The 18736-nt window shown below is 46.0% G+C and overlaps 1 protein-coding gene across 8 annotated transcripts in view; it reads left to right on the forward strand.

The window, feature by feature from the left end:
- The window catches only part of RAD51B (RAD51 paralog B), a 631962-nt gene that overhangs the window by 21807 nt on the left and 591419 nt on the right, over positions 1-18736 (forward strand). For 6 of the 8 annotated variants that reach the window (XR_005225482.2, XM_007054254.4, XM_037900286.2 and 3 more), the window contains exons 1-4: positions 10048-10122; positions 12912-13005; positions 13832-13945; positions 17615-17731. Coding sequence is in view for 7 of the 8 variants with exons in the window: in XM_007054254.4 (XP_007054316.2) it covers positions 12922-13005; positions 13832-13945; positions 17615-17731 (315 nt within the window). In the remaining variant the exon portion in view is untranslated. Of the gene's footprint in view, positions 1-10047; positions 10123-10161; positions 10451-12911; positions 13006-13831; positions 13946-17614; positions 17732-18736 lie in introns of those variants that run through there. The other 2 variants (XM_043548112.1, XM_043548111.1) reach the window with 2 other exon arrangements.

Consider the following 18736-nt stretch of genomic DNA (forward strand, 5'->3'; position numbering starts at 1 on the left):
ATAAACGGGAGAATGATCCATCCTGTGCATTTTGTGACTGAACTGGTTTTGTTCTGCCTACACCAGGTCTGTTTCTGCATTGACATGAATAAATTGAATAGCACTGGCTCGTGCAAAGGCAATGGGAGTACTCTCATGAACAAGTGCTAGGCAGCAGGAGTCAGAGCTGCAGAACTGGGCACTTAGTAAGCTCTGGGGTAGGGACTGTGCGTCTTCTGAGCATGTGCTTAAGTGTTCTCCTCCCACACTGTATAACTCTAAAGAAATAATGAATAAGTAGAAGATAATCTTGAGAGAGCTAATGAATAGGGACTCTGAGATTTACCTTTGTTTTGCAACTGGCTGAATAATCTGAAACTTTTTGCTACTGTGTAAAACTGTTTGCTGAAGATACATGTGGCAGGCTGCCTTGGGTTACCAAGAGAAACTGTTGTGCTGATTCCTGTTCAGGAATTTGCTGAATGGATCCTGTCCTTTACCTAGCAGGAGCCCAGCAAAGTCATCCAAATGATGAGGGATTTACACTGACAAAAGCTGATAAGTATTCTACCCTCCACCATTCACATCAGGTTAATTCCCCACTGGTTTGCCCTTAGGCATGCTAATTACTATTAAATTCTTGGTGGTAATTGATCTGCTTGATATTAGAACACTTTGCTCCTTCAAAATCTCATTTGTTGTTGCTGTTGTACTTTGTTTCTTTGTGACAATCTTCCTCTGGAGCCTCAGTTTAGTGGAAGCTCCTTGAATGAGTGCAGTGAGACTCGATGTTCATGCAAGTAACTCTCAGCTTTATTATCACCATTTTATTATTTGTATTCTAATTAGGGTGACCGGACAGCAAGTGTGAAAAATTGAGATGGGGGTGGGGCGTAATAGGCACCTATATAAGAAAAAGCCCCAAATATTGGGATTGTCCCTATAAAATAGGGACATCTGGTCACCCTAATTCCAATAATAGCACCAAGAGGCCCCAGCCAAGATCAGGACCCTCTTGTGCCAGGCACTGTATATATACATAGTGAGAGAGAGTCCCTGCCTTGAAGAGTTCACATTCCAATAGACAGGAAAAAAGGTGGGAAGGGAAACATAGGCATGGAGAGATTAAGTTACTTGGCCAAGGTCATAGAGCAGGCATAGCTGATATTATCATAGAATATTAGGGTTGGAAGAGACCTCAGGAGGTCATCTAGTCCAACCCCCTGCTCAGAGCAGGACCAACACCTACTAAATCATTAGAACAGGAATAGGCAAACTTTTTGCCTGAGGGCCCCATCAGGGTATGGAAATTGTATGGCGGGCCATGAATGCTCATGAAATTGGGGGTAGGGGTGCGGGAGGGGGTGAGGGCTCTGGCTGGGGGTGCTGGCTTTGGGTTTGGTCCAGAAATTAGGAGTTCAGGGTGCAGGAGGGGGCTCCGGGGTGTGGTGTGGGGGGGGGTGAGGGCTCCGGGGTAGGGCTGGGGGGTTTGGGTGCAGGAGGGGCTCCAGGCTGGGACCGAGGCATTCGGAGGGTGGGAGGGGGATCAGGCTGGGGCAGGGGTACGGGGGAGGGGTGTGGGCTCTGGGGTGGCCAGGGACGAGGTGTTTGGGATTTGGAGGGGGATCAGGGATGAGGCAGGCTGTTGGGGTACTGGGCGGGCTGAAGGCTCTGCCTGCAGGTGCAGGTCTGGGGTGGGGCTGGGGATGAGGGGCTTGGGGTACAAGAGGGGGCTCTGGGCTGGGATTGAGGGGTTCAGAGGGCAGGAGGGGGATCAGGGCTGTGGCAGGGTATTGGGGAACGGGGGGCGCTCAGGAGTGCAGGCTCCAGGCGGTGCTTACCGCAAGTAGCTCCCAGAAGCATGTCCCCGCTCTGGCTCTGAGGGAACTGCGGCCAACGGGAGCTGCGGGGGCGGCACCTGCGGATGGGGCAGCGCGCAGAGCTGCCTGGCTATGCCTCCGCGTACTACGTAGGAGCCAGAGGGGGGTCATGCCGGCTGCTTCCTGGGAGCCGCGTGGTGTGGGGCAAGCCCCTGGCCCCGACCTTGCTCCCTGGCTGGAGTGCGGCAAACTCCCGACCCTGCTCCCCAGCGGGAGCTGAGGGCCAGATTAAATGGTCTGACGGGCCCGATGTGGCCCACCCCTGTATTAGAACCTAGGTCTCCTGACTCCCAGACTGGGCCCCTATTCAAATGTGTGAAACCCCTGGAAAAGGTTAGTGAGTCACTCCTAGGCTTGGTTGAAAGGGCATTTGAAAGCTTTGTTGACCGTTAGAAATATGTGGATGTTTAACACTTCTTACTCCTTTTTTTGTTTAATAAATACCTTTTGGAGAGGTAACATCAACTATGTAGTAGTGTGTAGGGAAGAAGGAAGATGCGCAGTTACATGTCAGTGTTTGAAAGCTGTAAATAGGGATATCTGGGAAGTAAACAGGGGCATGCCTCTTGATCCGTTTGCTTGGATCTCTTTAACAAAATGGATCATTCTTCTTTAATACAGAAAGAAAAGTTCAAAGAGCCCCCCAGCTGTCAAAACAGCCAAGCTCACTCTAGTAACATTGCTTCAATAACACATCCTTAAGTTCTCCAAATAACCACATAAACAAGGGGCTCCTGCCCTGTAGCATGGTGGTGGGGCTATGGGCTTCTGCCAGGGACAACTGGTGCCTGCTGAGAGTGGGGAGGCACAATTTAAAGGTTTGGACATTCCCCTCCCCCCGCCCCTTACTCTCAGCAGCCACTCCCTGCAGCTCCCAAGCATTTGCTGCTGCCTTTTCACTGGGAGCTAACAGCTGGGAGCTGGAGGGAGGAGCCACTGCTTTAGCTCCATGGGGAGAGGGAGCAGCAAAAGCAGTGGCTCTCCCTGCAGCTCCCAGCTTGCTGGCTCCAGCAGCTGCCCTGCAGGGAGGGGGCCTGGCAGCTGCCCCATGTGACCTAGTGGGGCCAGCAAACCGTGGCAAAAATCTGGGGGACATGTGGCCCCCACACACATCGTCTCTGGCTCTTCTGCCCAGTGGGAAAGGGCGTATCGGAGCTTTAGTCCTATGAGAGGCGCCTGCCGGGGCTTGGGGCTTCAGCAGGAATGAGGCTGAAGCCGCAAGTCCCAACAGAGGTCTTCCACAGGGCTGAAGCTCCGATATCCCCCTTCCCACTAGGCAGAAGCCTCGAGCCGTGGCAAGTGCCTCCTGCAGGGCTGAAGCCTCAAGACCCCTGGCAGGTGCTTCCCATGGGGCTGAAGCCTCAAGATCCCTCTCCCCGCAGAGCAGAAGCCCCTAGCCCCACCATCCTGTTGCGGAACTGAAGCCCTGAGCCTTGGACCAGCAGGGTGAGCCTCCTGTGGGGCTGCAGCCCCGAGCCCTCCCCCACTCCAGCAAGGCTGCAGCCCCGAGCCCTCCCCCACTCCAGCAAGGCTGAAGCCTTGAGCCCCAGCATGCGCACCCTGGCTCTTGAACCTCTGAAGATTATATGTGGCTCAGAGGGTCAGTAAGTTTGGCCAGCCCTGAGGTAGACAAACACGTGATCTGGTACACAAGGAGACACTGCTGGCCAAAACCAGGCTGGATTTGGCAATTGTAGAATGAATATAAAATAAAAATGGCAAACCTTTCACCTCTTGACAGCCAGGCACCTCTAGCCTATAGGAATATAGCAGCTCTCCTTGACTCATGGGCATATCAGAATTTATTATTCCTTTTGGCTACTAGATTAAATTATTGTGCATGCCATATTATATGTGGAGCTGGCAGCACTGCCTATTATTACAGTTCCCCAACACTTCCCATTATAAGACCCTGTTTTCAGTTGCTTATAATTTTGCTGAAATTTGGGCTAAAATATTTCATACCAGCTAATTTATAAGCTGATCTCGTGAGTATGATTATGTCTCCCTTTAGTCACTGGTCCTAGCAACTACACAGCCTACTATTGCTACCTCTTAGCCATACCCCTGTATGCCCCCCGGAGCTGGCAGCAGGACCCGCGGGCGGGGACCCAGGGGGCCAGGACCCAGGGCACTGGCGGCCAGCAGCAGAGCCCTGGCGAAAAGCTGAGAGTGCTGCAGCATGCCCTGCACCCTCATCCCTGCGCCTATGCTTGTAGGTAAAGGAGTTCTCTTTTAGCTTGAGCATTAGGGACCTGTGCTTTTGTTGTTGAAGGACTGAGGTTCCATGCCTACTGATGACCATGGTGTCTGTATGTGTATGTGAACTTAGTTTGTTTTGCACACCCATATAGGGCCAGAATAAGGGCCCTAACTGCTGGAGGCATATGATTATGTCAGAATCTTAAGAAAAACTTGAAAATCTGACCCAAATGTAATCAACACAGTGATATCTGCCTGCAGCTGCAGATGGCCTGGAAAAGTAGCTCTGAGAGGGATGAACTGCCCTATGCATCTTAATGGGGTATTAACTGCAAACTTCACTGCTCTGGGAGAACCCTGGCAACACCACCTTACACTGGTGTGGACAGGAGGAGAAGAGTGCTGTAAATCCAGCCCATGCCCCTTGCAGATACCCCTATATACTGGGGTAAATACTGGGGGATTTGCTGCTGCTGCTGCAGCTGTCCTGCCTTTCTGGAGGAAGAGAGAGAATGCTGCTTCTCCTTAGGTGAGGGGAACTCTGCATTTGGAGAAGACAAGGAGACCTGTGCTACTGCCACTCTGGGAGAAGTGGGGGGGCCTTGTTACTGCCATGCCAACTGGGCAATGGGGCTGTGATATCGCATCCCAGATTGCCTTAATCTGGCCCTGGGTATCTCTATACCCTGCCCACTCCACTGGAATATGCAAACAGCTTTCCCTCCCTTGTCCAACCTTTTTCATTTCAAGTCCATCTTAAAGTCCATTTTTGACTGCATACTTTTTTACTACACTAGGTGGCACTCTTTCTCCATTTCAGAGTAGCAGCTGTGTTAGTCTGTATCCGCAAAAAGAACAGGAGTACTTGTGGCACCTTAGAGACTAACCAATTTATTTGAGCATAAGCTTTCGTGAGCTACAGCTCACTTCAATGGATGCATGCAAATAAATGCTCAAATAAATTGGTTAGTCTCTAAGGTGCCACAAGTACTCCTTTTTTTTCTCCATTTCATCTCCCATCTCCTTATTCTGCTAGTTACTATCTAGGGCTGTATCTCTGTATTTGACACATTGCGTGCTCTTTTACCTATTCCTTAAATCCTCTGTGGTATTTCTCATTTAAGACAACTCCTTTCTTTCTTAGTGTGAACTCCCTGTTCCATTCACTTTTTTTGATTGTATAGTTGTTGGCTTTCTCATGGCTAAGGCTACATTTTAGTGACAGGTATTTTTAGTAAGTCATTGACAGGTCACGGGCAGTAAACAAAAATTCACAGCCCGTGACCTGTCCATGACTTGTGCTATACCCCTGATTAAATCTTGGGAGTGGGGCCGCAGGTGCTGGGGGGGGAGACCTAGGGGGGGTGTCATGGGTGCTGGGGGAGTGCGGGTGCTTGTGAGGGGCAGCCCGGGGGGCTCCGTGAGTGCTGTGGGGGAAGGGTGGTCTAGGGGGCGCTGCAGGTGCTTGGGTGGGAGCAACCCAGGACCCCAGCTAGTGCTGTGATGGGGGGAGTTGGCGGAGCTGGCAGGCTCCTTACTCGGCTTCTCGGAAGCAGCGAAGTGGCGCCATGTCTCCCCCGAAGCTCCTAGCTCCGTGTGCTGGCAGCTCCACAGCTCCCATTGGCCGGGATCCGCGGCCAATGGGAGCTGTGGGGGCAGTGCCTGCAGGCAGAGGCAGTGCATGGAGCTAGGAGCTGAGGCAGGGAGGGACATATTGCCGCTTTTGGGGAGTCCCCCCCAAGGTAAGCACCGCCCAGTGCCCTCATGCCCTCTTGTGCCCCAACCCCCATCCCTAAGCCCCCTCCCACACCCAAACTCCTCCTACTTTTGGCCCGAGACTGCCCCAGCAGTGGGCAGTGAGATGGGCCCAGGGGCTGCCTAAGCTGCTTGGGCAGCCCCGGAGCCAGCCGCGCCGGCTGCTGCAGAAGTCACGGAATCCGTGACAAACTCGCAGCCTTACTCATGGCCTCTTGCTATGTCATATCTTTCACCATGTTTTTATGACTTGCTGCAGATATGGATTAGGGGTTTGTGGGGCCCTGGGCCAGAACAAGTGGGAGCCCTTCCCCACCCCTTCCGCCTGCAGTCCCCACCCCATCATCCCTCTCTCCCGGCACTCCTGCCGGGAAAATGGGTTGGGGCATGGGGGCTTGCCCCACCCCCCCCGCCTGGCACTGCTGCCATGGAGCAGGGTTGGGGTGCGGGGGCTTCCCTCATCCACCTGGTGCTCCTGCCGGGGAGCAGTGTTGGGCCACTTTCCCTGCTCCCCGGCAGGAGGGCTGGGCGGGTGGACAGGGCCAAGCCCCGTGCCCCAACTCCGTTGCCCAGCAGGAGGGGGGCAAGCCCCTGTGTCCCAACCCCGCTCTCTGGCAGGAGCACCAGAAGGGTGGGTGGAGCAGGGGCGCCCATTTTCAGGAGGCCCCCAATTGGCCAGGGCCCTTGGGCACAGGCCCTGTTGGCACAGTGGCTAATCCACCACTGACTTGCTGGTTTTATAAAGTATTGAACTTGCTATTGTATTTTTTTTCAATTCCACTATATTTTTTTATTGCACTACACACGCATAGACATACAGTTCATGGCATGTATCTCTCTCAATATATATTCCAAATGATGTCAACATATTTTTTCAATCAGCTAGGTTAATCTTTCGGACTAAATATTATGACAATGATTAATACTGTAGATAACACAAATAATACTCTTCACTTTTTAGGTGTCTTCCATCTGAGGATTCCAAATCACATTGCAAACATTAATGAATTAAGCCTCACAAGCTTCCTGTAAAGTAGTTGTTTTACAGGTGTCACTGAGCAGCTAATGGATTTGTCCTAGGCTGGAGAGGGAGTCTGTGATAGGGCTGGCTGGCCATAGAAACGAAATCTCTTGACTCCAAGTCCTGAGTTTGAGTCAAAAGATAATCCTTCTCTTATTATTCATTATTACTGTAACTTTATATTTTATACTGAATGCTCCCAAATGATTTGTAGACTGTACATACAGGGGTTGTATATGCTAACCTACTCATGGAATGCACGAACTCTAGGGTAGGGCATGGCAGACATTCTGCCCCAGCAACGATATGAATGTTTTTCAGAGGGACACAGTAAAGACTAACTTTGGCAACTGAACTGCAAGGAGAATTTAAGTCAACAGAATGTGATTATCCACATGGATTTGAACAGGATATTTTCTAGCTCCCTACTAGATCGTTTTTCAGGTTGCTTTTTCTGAACAGAGGATGCTAGTAATACCAAATTGTGCGGTGGCTTTGTGAAATAGACAAATGAGGACTAATTAGAGACCAACCAAATTATTTTTATTTGTGACCTATGTCTGAGTTCTGAATCCCGTTCTCAATCATTTAGGATTTTGACCAAATAATTTGGAACTTAATGGAGATTTCCATCAATTATGTTACCACACTGTTTTTTTTATGAGATTCAAATGATGACAAATAACTTACCTGATTGTGGAGTGAATCTCATTTCTTTTAAAACTTCAGAGAACTGGACCCCTAGAATGGTTAGTATTTAGTGTAATCTAAAGCATAATTCCTCTTTCTGTTCGCAGTTCTACTTTAATATTGTGTAATCAGTTAGAATCCAACCCTGCCTTGGTCCTTGAAGGCAACCTTTGGCTTTGCCTCCATTACTTGAATAATTTCTTTGTGGGTGTTTCCAGAATTCCCTGCAGGTTGATCTGACAATTTTCTCAAAAGTGGATTAATGTAAAGCTCTTTCCCCTCATGTTGTAATGAATCTGAATGCTTGTGAGTAGGTTACTCTGCCATTAGGGTCCCCCCCTTCTCAAGAAGGGAACACTCTCTTTAAAATTACCATGCAAGAATTTGCTACAGGTAGAGACAGCTACCTGCTAACTGGTTTGTACCATGATGATTATTTTATATGCATTTATAATTTGAAATTGCACCAGTGGCTCCACCTTCAGTAAACAATCTTTCAAACATTTTTATGGCTGACTTAGAACAACGCTTCCTCAGCTCTTGTCCCCTAATGCCCCTGCTCTACTTGCGCTACACTGATGACATCTTCATCATCTGGGCCCATGGAAAAGAAGCCCTTGAGGAATTCCACCATGATTTCAACAATTTCCATCCCACCATCAACCACAGCCTGGACCAGTCCACACAAGAGATCCACTTCCTGGACACTATGGTGTCAATAAGCGATGGTCACATAAACACCACTGTATACCAGAAACCTACTGACCGCTATTCCTACCTACATGCCTCCAGCTTTCACCCTGACCACACCACACGATCCATTGTCTACAGCCAAGTTCTACGATACAACCGCATTTGCTCCAACCCCTCAGACAGAGACAAACACCTACAAGATCTCTATCAAGCATTCTTACAACTACAATACCCACCTGCTGAAATGAAGAAACAGATTGACAGAGCCAGAAGAGTACCCAGAAGTCACCTACTACAGGACAGGCCCAACAAAGAAAATAACAGAACGCCACTAGCCATCACCTTCAGCCCCCAACTAAAACCTCTCCAACGCATCATCAAGGATCTACAACCTATCCTGAAGGACGACCCATCACTCTCACAGATCTTGGGAGACAGGCCAGTTCTTGCTTACAGACAGCCCCCCAACCTGAAGCAAATACTCACCAGCAACCACACACCACACAACAGAACCACTAACCCAGGAACCTATCCTTGCAACAAAGCCCGTTGCCAACTCTGTCCACATATCTATTCAGGGGACACCATCACAGGGCCTAATCACATCAGCCACACTATCAGAGGCTCGTTCACCTGCACATCTACCAATGTGATATATGCCATCATGTGCCAGCAATGCCCCTCTGCCATGTACATTGGCCAAACCAGACAGTCTCTACGTAAAAGAATAAATGGACACAAATCAGATGTCAAGAATTATAACATTCAAAAACAAGTCGGAGAACACTTCAATCTCTTTGGTCACTCGATTACAGACCTAAAAGTGGCAATCCTTCAACAAAAAAACTTCAGAAACAGACTCCAATGAGAGACTGCTGAATTGGAATTAATTTGCAAACTGGATACAATTAACTTAGGCTTGAATAGAGCCTGGGAGTGGATGGGTCATTACACAAAGTAAAAGTATTTCCCCATGTTTATTCCCCCCCTCCACTCCCCACTGTTCCTCAGACGTTCTTGTCAACTGCTGGAAACCTTGATTATCACTACAAAAGGTCCCCCTCCCCCCCTCCCCCAGCTCTCCTGCTGGTAATAGCTCACCTTAAGTGATTGCTCTCGTTACAGTGTGTATGGTAACATCCACTGTTTCATGTTCTCTATGTACATATATCTCCCCACTGTATTTTCCACTGAATGCATCCCATGAAGTCAGCTGTAGTTCACGAAAGCTTATGCTCAAATAAATTGGTTAGTCTCTAAGGTGCCACATTCTTTTTGCGAATACAGACTAACACGGCTGCTACTCTGAAACCTTTCAAACTCTGTACATCTCAGTCTCCCCCATCAGAAAATGGGAATAATGCTTACCCACCTTTGTAAAGCAATTTGAGATCCTCAGATTAAAGAGGCATATTAATGCTAAGTAACAGTAATCACCATTTTAAAAGTACCTCCATTTTCCCAGTGTATGTAGCTTGAGCTCTGCCTTTGGACTAGTCTCTACAAGGAAATTGACTTTAGCTGGTCCCTTGAGTCCTAACATTCCGAGCCTCTGGGCAGCTTCAAACCATCATGTACTTGTATATACACAACCACAGCCAAGAAATTATGGGGGAAGAGGAATTCTCTTATCTTCCACCCCTTGAAAACAAGCCAGGGAGGGTACCTTCCACTCTAGATACACTGCAGGGAGCAAAACCCCTGCACACCTCATACCCACACTTCACTGCGTACGCCTCCCCAGAGAACTACACCTCCCAGCACGCCCCGCGCTCGGCTGAACCATAACGCTACAGTTGATTGGTCGGTGGCTTAGGGTAACGGGCCAATCGCTACCCTGGATGTTGCTCGGTGGCTCCACCTCTTACTCGGGGAAGTGGGAGACTTTGAAAAAGTTGCCAGGTCAGGGCGCGGGGCCGTTGTGGCGGTTGGATGGTGGAGCCCACGGGGAGGGGCTCGGCGGCCCCAGGGCAGGAGGAGTGGGCTGCAGCCAGCAGTCGCAGGCCGGGGCAGGGGGAGCCTGGCTCGGCGCGGGAAGGCAGCGTGGCTGCCCCGGGGCGCCCTGCACCCCTGCAGTGTGTGTGCGGGGCATCCCCGCACTATCCCACGGGGGAAGCGGAGTCGGGGCAGAGTGAGGGGCGCCCCCCCCCGCCTGTTCTCTTGGGGGCGCTGGGTGTGTGTGTGGAGCGACTCGCTCATTACCGCCTTCTGGGCCATGCAAGAAGTGGGGGTAGGTGGGAGGCCTCTCCCCCCTCTGGGGGCATTCACAAAGGAGAGGGAACAGCTGGGTGATGCAGTTGCAGGATCCGCGCCATAAACCCTGTCGGCACTGGCAGCATTAGGACCTGTAATTCAGTATCGGTGCAGCGCCGCTGGTGGAAACTGGGATTAAACTGAGGCTATGTACGCATTACAGTTTACCTCGGTATGCGTTATGTCACTCAGGGGTGTGAATAAGCCACCCCCCCGAATGACATACGTTACATGACCTAAACGCCGGTGTGGACAGCGCTATGTCTGCAGGAGTGCTTCTCCCACCAACATAGCTACTGCTGCTCTCCGGCTGGAGTAAAGAAGTCGACGGGAGAACTCTCCGTTTGGCTTAGAGCGTCTGCCCTAACAGTGCTACAGTAGCACAGCTGAGTTGCCGTAAACTCTGTAGTGTAGCCATAGCCTCACGTGTCATTTTTGTACCATAGCATCATCTGAGTAGGGTTAAATAACATGGTGGAAGTAACACTTAAATCCTGTCTACAGGTTCTGCTGTATCCGTGATGAATTATGAGTCCTGTAGACAAAACCTTAATGTCACAATGCAAACATGGCAATGAATTTTCAGAGTATCTTGGCTTTCTGGAACTCCCAATCAGTATTTTCCTTCCTCCTTGTCTCCCTGCTAATCTGTTTCATTCTTTTTTCTTCTAGGCTGCTTCGGAAGCAGCTCTTGTCCCTTTGTCTGGTGCCATGTCATATGCCAAGGGTTATGGGTACCATTCCTGTGACTAATTGTTTTCTTCTCTTCTTGAAACAAAGACAAGTAACAGAATATCTGATCAGACACATGGGTTTTGCAAGTGCAGTATGTGAGAGACATGAGAGACCGTTGCTACTCTAGAGCTATGTGCTGAGTGTGTGGATGTTATATTAAAATGAAAAATATTTACTAATTTAATTCTTTTCATGGCTGCCCTTTTAACATCCTGCAAATCCTATTCTACAACCAACCTTCTCTTCTCGAACTCCAGGACGCTTACTGCTTTCTCTGCAGGAACCGGAACATGTAAAGATGTATCCTCTGTAGTTGCAGGAGAATTTAGCTCTTTAATAAAATTTCATGGCAGCCAAATGACAAAGATGTATGTTTTGAGCTCTAAAACCCTACAGTGAGATACATAACAATGAACTCCATTGATAGTTTCTGCACTGCATGAGTATTCACACAATACTAACATAACCCCAAGGCTTGACCCACCATGCACCAAGGTCAGTGGGATACCTGAGGGACGTTCAGAAGAGCCAGTCTCTTTGAAGTCCTTGTTATGAACCCCAGGATATTATGTGTGAAAGAATAAAATGATTGAATATATGTGTAGTTAGGAAGACAAATGTGTATAGTTGCTTTAGATGATCTGTGACATCTGCTTTTCAATTGCCAGGCATACTGGTATCTTTTATGCCCTGGTTGAGAGATTAAAGAATATGAAAAATGGTACAGTTGTAATATCCCAGCTAATTAATAGATTTAAAGGCCAGAAGGGGCCATTGTTATCTTCATGTCTGAGGTGCAGAACACAGGCCATAGAACTTCCTTGAATTCCTTCTTCGCGTCCAATAGCTGTGGCTGAACTAGATCATATCTTTAAGAAAAACAACTGATCTGGATTTAAAAATTGCAAGCGATAAAGAATCCACCACAACCCCTGGAAAGATGGTCTAATGGGTAATTACCCTCAGTGTTAAAAACATGCACCTTTTTTCTAGCCTGAATTTGTCTAGTTTCAACTTTCAGCTATTGTGTTATACCTTTGCCTGCAAGATTGAAGAACCCTCTATCATCAAATTTCTGTTCCCCATTTAGGTACTTACAGGCTCTGATCAAGTCACCCCTTAACTTTCTCTTAGATAAGCTAAATAGATCAAGCTCCTTAAATCTTTCATGAGGCATGTTTTCCAATCCTTTAATCATTCTCGTGGCTCTTTTCTGACCTCTCTAATTTCTCAGCAACCTTGAATTGTGGATACACTATTCCAGTAGTGGTTGCACCAGTGCCAGATACTCTCTACTTCTACTTGATATTACCCTACTTATACATCCCAGGATTGCATTAGTCCTTTTAGTTACAGTATTGCAGTGGGAACTCATGTTCAGATGATTATCTTCTATGACCCCTCCCCCCCCCCCCCCAAACTCTTTCAGTCACTGCTTCCCAGAATAGAGTCCCTAATCCTGTATGTATGACCTACTTTCTTTGTTCCTAGGTGCATGGCCTTGCATTTGGCTATTTATGGGTAATTGTTATTTAACAGGAGTTGCTCTCTGACCACTTACACACTCCAATAGTACAAAGATTTGTAGTGTCTGATATGTTTCCATTCTTTAGAGTAGAGAGTGTGTGTTTTTGTGTTGGTATTGCAAACTGCTTTTCTAGATTTGTTTTGCTGTACTGTGTGATTGTTTTTCTGTTCACCAGATGTGGGAGCATGGCCACTAAGAAATTAAGAAGAGCAGGGTTATCTCAGGAACTTTGTGACAGGTTGAGTCGGCATCAGATCAATACCTGTCAGGTGAGACTTTTGCTTAATAGATTTATTTTACGTTGGGTTATGTGGCACTTTGACACATGTATGGCCTGCTGCCTTGTAAAGGTGTAGTCTTGAATGTGTGCAGAAATATAACTTCCCAATAAATTCATACTTTACATTTATATAGAGCCTTTCATCTCAAAGATCCTAAAGTAATGTAGAGATCACTTCTGTCACCAGTGAAATTCAGCTGCCACTTGGGTGGAGCAAGACAACTGTTTAACCACGTACAGCAACACAGTACAAAAGGAAGTGAAGATGGTCATATTAAACTGAAACTAAAAGTGATGTTTTCGCATTCTCTTCTCAAATCAGAGTTGTTAATCTGGTGTTCTGTGACTTTGTCTGATACAGGATGATTCAGGGCTAGATCCTGCAAATGTCTGTATGAATGGATCCCTAAGCAGAGCCAGGGTCTCTGAGCAGAGGCTGCAGTCCTCTGACATGAATCCAATTGTAGGATCTGGCCCTAAGTCTGATAATCAGAAGATGAGACATCATTTGAGGTGGTCTGTGATCATTTTTCAGTTAAGGCAGAGGCTTGTAAGGAAGGCAATATTGTTGTTTCATCCCACCCCAAAATGACAATAATTGAATACTTAATTTCTTCCGCCCTCCCACACCCACTCAGCCCTTTAAAATGTGAGGCAGAATTAATGCCTTGTATAATTCCATTGTCTTCAGTGCAATTGTATCATGGGGGAATTTGGAATATGAACTGATTCTTTATAAATATATTAAATGAATGTAATCTCTTTTCCCCCTTCAGTCCCCAGATTGAACTCTGTTCCTTTTAATCATCTTTCAGGACTTTCTGTGTCTTTCACTCTTGGAGCTAATGAAAGTGACTGGACAAAGTTATTGGAATGTACGGAAGCTTCTTTGCAAAGTCAGCTTAGCTTGTGCTCCGAAAATGCAGACTGTAAGTATCCTTGTGGTGATCCTGTTATGAAATCTGACTACAGTCACTTTTATTTTTACCTAGCAAGGGTATAGTGTAGTATAGGTTTGTTGCAAATAAAATGAGATGGTGTGCCATCCAAGATGTAAACAGTGGGATTCCATTATAAGGATCAAGTCAGGCTATGCCTGTGTTCATTTCTAAATTGAGATCCATAAGACAATGAATTTCTCACTTCAGAAGTGTATAAAAAGAAAATTTTCTTGTCAGAATACAGTGAGTTCAGCTAGGCATTTTAGTGCTTAAGCAGGTTGCTCAGGTTATTACAATAGGATATAAGTAGCACTCCTACAAATGATGTATGTATGCTGAGAGCTGCTCAAGAAGATAAGGAATTCTTTCCTACCTTTGAGAATATCAAAGATATTGCTGCTTTCAATCTGAGCCTTACAACTGAAAGTGCCATTGATTAGTGTAGGTGAAGGGTAGGAACATCAGTGCCCATAGAAACTGGTTTTTAGAAAGTAATGTTTGTGCCATAGAGCAGAGTGATCATTAAAGCTATGTTCTGCTCATTTTGGAGAATCTCATATTCTCTCATCCTAGGCAAATGGGAATGTGAAGTGGCATGAGAGTGGAGGGAAGGAGACAGGAGGTGTGGGCTGCACTGCTGTTGACTGGATTATTTTGGCTACTGTAAGAGAACATGTCTGAATAAGACTGTTGTTGTGCCCTTCCAGCCAGAAAGAAAAGATGCTAATGATGGTAGCCCTCTTGTGGCAGGAGGGGGGAGATGGGGCAGAGAAAACAGGGTGTCAAGACAGTGCAGGTCCAGGTAACTTTTGCTGCAGTTTAAGAATTGGCCAAGAAGCTCTCCAGATAATCAATGTGAATTTTTAATAAATATTGGGCAACTGGGGAAGTTCCAGAGGACTGGAAGAAAGCCAATGTTGTGCCAGTATTCAAAAGTTAAATGGGCTGACCTGGCTAGCCTGACCTTGATCCAAGGAAAAAATAATGCAGTGGCTGATATGGGATTCTATCAGCAAAGGAAGGAAATATAATTAATGCCAATCTGCATGTATTCTTGAAAAACGGGTCTTGTCAAATGAACATGAAATTGTTATTTTATCAACCACACTTGCAACCTTGTGAAAGGTAACTACTAATATAATGAACTTTGTAAGGCATTTAACTTGGTGTCACATAAAATTCAGATTAAAATTAGCACTATACAAAATCTAAATAGCACATATTAAATGGATTAAAACTGGCTGATAAATCTCAATGAGTAACTGTTAACTAGGAATCATCAAGTGGTGAGGGTGTTTCTAGTGGGGTCCCACAGGGATTGGTTTTCAGACCATCCTTATTGAATATTTTTATCAACAAGTCTGGGGTGTATTTTGTCAAACAGTGGTTCTGCAAAGGATTTGGGGTCTTGGTGGATAAGCAACTGAACAGGAACTCATAGTGTGATGCTGTGGCTAGTGTGATCCTTGAATGAAAAAAACAGAAATACTGAGTATGGGTAAGAAGGTGATAGTCGTATCAACATTGTTCTATACTGGGGTGGGCAAACTTTTTGGCCCAAGGGCCACATCTGGGTATGGAAATTGTATGGCGCGTCATGAATGCTCATGAAATTGGGGGTTGGAGTGCAGGATGGGGTGAGGGCTCCCGCTGGGAGTGTGGGCTCTGGGGTGGGACCAAGGGGTTCAGGACTGGGGGTTGGGTCATGGGAGGGGGTCAGGGGTGCAAGCTCCAGGTGGTGCTTACCTCAAGCAGCTCCCAGAAGCAGCAGCATGTCCCCGCTCTGGCTGCTACGCGTAGGCACGGCCAGGCAGCTCTACGCGCTGTCCTGTCTGTAGGCACTGCCCCTGTAGCTCCCATTGTAGTTTCCATTGACTGCGGTTCCATGGAACCATTGGTGGTGCTTGGGGCGGGAGCAGCATGTGGAGCCCCCTGACTGCCCCTACGCGCAGGAGCCAGAGCAGGGACATGCCGCTGCTTCCAGGAGCCATACGGAGTGCGGCAAGCCCCCGACCCCGCTCCCCGCCTGGAGCGCTGGAGTGGAGCAAGTCCTGGACCCCGCTTCCTGATGGGAGCTCGAGGGCTGGATTAAAATGTCTGAAGGGCTGGATGTGGCCCCTGGGTCGTAGTTTGCCCAACCCTGTTCTATACAGATATACTACTAGAGTTCTGTGCCCAAAAATATTGAAAAATTGGAGAGGATTTAGAAAAGAGTAACAAAAATGGTTTGAGGTCTGGAAAATTCCACTCAGAATGGGAGACTTAAGGAGCTGAGTCTATTGAGTTCATCAAAGGGAAAGTTAAGAGGTGATTTGACTGTGGCCAAGAAGTACCTATAAAGAGAGAAGATATCTGATATTAGAAAACTCTAATTGAGCCTGCAAAGGCATAACAAGATCCAGTGGTTGGAGTTGAAGTCAAAAAAATTCAAAGGGGAAATAAGATGGAAAATTTTTAACAATGAACAGACTAAGGGATGTGGTAAATTCTCTTTCACTTGGAGTCTTTAAATGAAGACTGAATGTCTTTCTAAAAGATATGTTAGCAAAGCCACAATTTCTTAGATTCAATACAGGAACTATTGGATGAAATTCTATGGCCTATGTTATGCAGGAAGTCAGATTAGATTATCATAATGATCCCTTTTGACATTAAAATCTATATGAGGCAGATCCACAGCTAGTGTAAAATGTCATCCTTTTAAAAAAAAGACTAATTTTATACTAATGAAAAAATGTGTGCAAATTCCTTATCACTCCATGCATTCCCTTTTCCAATTAACCTGAACCCAAATCCATCAGGACGTCACTGGAGCCAGTTTTGCTTTGTGGTGTTTTGTGCCCTGAAAAGATCAAAACAGATGTTTTTCATATACTTGGTACAGTTCCACTCTCTAGAACCTTTTGGCTGAGGATCTCCAAGTTCTTTTCAAATATTAACTGGTTAAGCCTGCTGTCCGGTATATGGGGAAACTGAGACATAAAAAAGGTGAGTGACTGGCCTCATATCTTAAGTCAGCTGGAAGAAGAACCCAAATTTCCTGCCAGTCCGGTGCCAAACTCACTAGATCAGGCTCACAAAACCCAAAAGCTATGCTAGGCTCTGGTATTGACCTAGGCTTGTTCAAACAATTTACAAATCTTAGTGAACCTTTCGGTGAACTCGAGTGGTTTTGAGATGCCAAGTTCAAAATCAGCCAAATTCTTGGTTTTGGGTTTCACTGTGAATGCTTTGCACAGCTCTGCTGACCACAGGGTTAGTATTTCCTTGTTCAGAAGTAGTAGTTTGGCAGATCAAAAGCAGCACGTGTTGGCCAGGGGAAAAAAAAACATCACTTTTGCAAAGTTATTGTAAAGTGCTTTTTATAATTTGACATTGTGATGTGGGAGAAAAGTTCAAAGCTAGAGTGCAAAAGCCTCAGTGTATACAATAAACTCCTTTAAATCTACTTAGTGGTGTCTGCATTTAAGTGTGGTGGAGACTCAGGTGAAGAAAGAACACAGGGAAGGATGAGAATATAGTTTAGGATTTGAACAGTAAACTTGTGGGCAAGTATTAAATCATGCTAGATTGTTGGGGAGCAAATGCCAGAAATTTCTCTTGCCAGCTGAATAAAACTTTTTGTGTGTGTGTGTGTGTTAATTTTTGCTGTTATAGGCTTATGAGATGAAAATGAAAAGGGCTATCAATCCATCCTCAGCCTTCTTATCCACTACACTAGATGGTTTGGATAAAGCCCTGCATGGTGGGGTGGCCTGTGGATCCCTCACAGAGGTAAAATTAATATTTACAGTTTTTACTGCAGTAGCGCCTAAATGCCACAACCTTTAGTGGGGGTCCATTTGGGCATTATATAAATGTATAATAAATGACCGTTCTTGACCCAAAGAGCTTTCAGTCTAAAATGTATATGTGGGACTCTTCACTCGTACAGTATGTTAAATATATTTTGTTTCCACTTTTCAAGGTAGGTAGGACAACAATATTTAAGAGATGTTTGCGATTATCTTTTCTGCTTAAAAAATTGCTGTTTGAAAATTCTCCTAATGGTCATAAATGATAAACACTTCATATTTTTTGTAATATGAATGCACCACTCGCTGACACTTTCCAGTGAGGAAAGTTAAATTTTGTAAACAGTTAGTCAAATGTAATTTTGTAACATGATAGAATAGGACCATAGCATATCTGTTGGTTAGAGCTCAAGACTTGAAATCGTGATTTTATTCCTGATCTGACATTGACTTGTCATGTGACCTTGGCAAGTCACTCTTTCTCTGCCTACCTTAGTTTACCTATCTAAGTTACTAAAGATATAATGGACCATTACAACAAACAGAAGTGTAAGAATGCAAGGATGAAAATTATTTTTATAAGGAGGATCATGTGTAGCTAAGGCTGTAAAAAAAATTTTATAACTTTATTATTTGAAAAATACATATGATAATGTAATTAAAGACTGGATTGTAATGTGTATACACAACAGGACAGAATTAAAGTTGTATGTAAACCCTTAACTTTGTCACTTTCTGACTTTTAAGTTTAACTTTAAAGTTTTCTTAACAGAGCTTTTTGCATGGCATTTCCTGTGTGTGTGTTAAGATAGAGCTTCGTTATCTAGTACTTAGAAACTATGCTGTCATGCAAAAAGTTGCCAGTAATTGATATACATTCTGTAATTTGCAATGTGCAATGTTGTAGTAATGTGTAATGACAGAATCTGGCAATATAAGGTGCACACAAATTGCTCCCTTAAACTTTTTGTACCTTTTGAATCAT

Source organism: Chelonia mydas, chromosome 6, assembly GCF_015237465.2.
Source record: "Chelonia mydas isolate rCheMyd1 chromosome 6, rCheMyd1.pri.v2, whole genome shotgun sequence".
Lineage (NCBI taxonomy): Eukaryota > Metazoa > Chordata > Testudines > Cheloniidae > Chelonia > Chelonia mydas.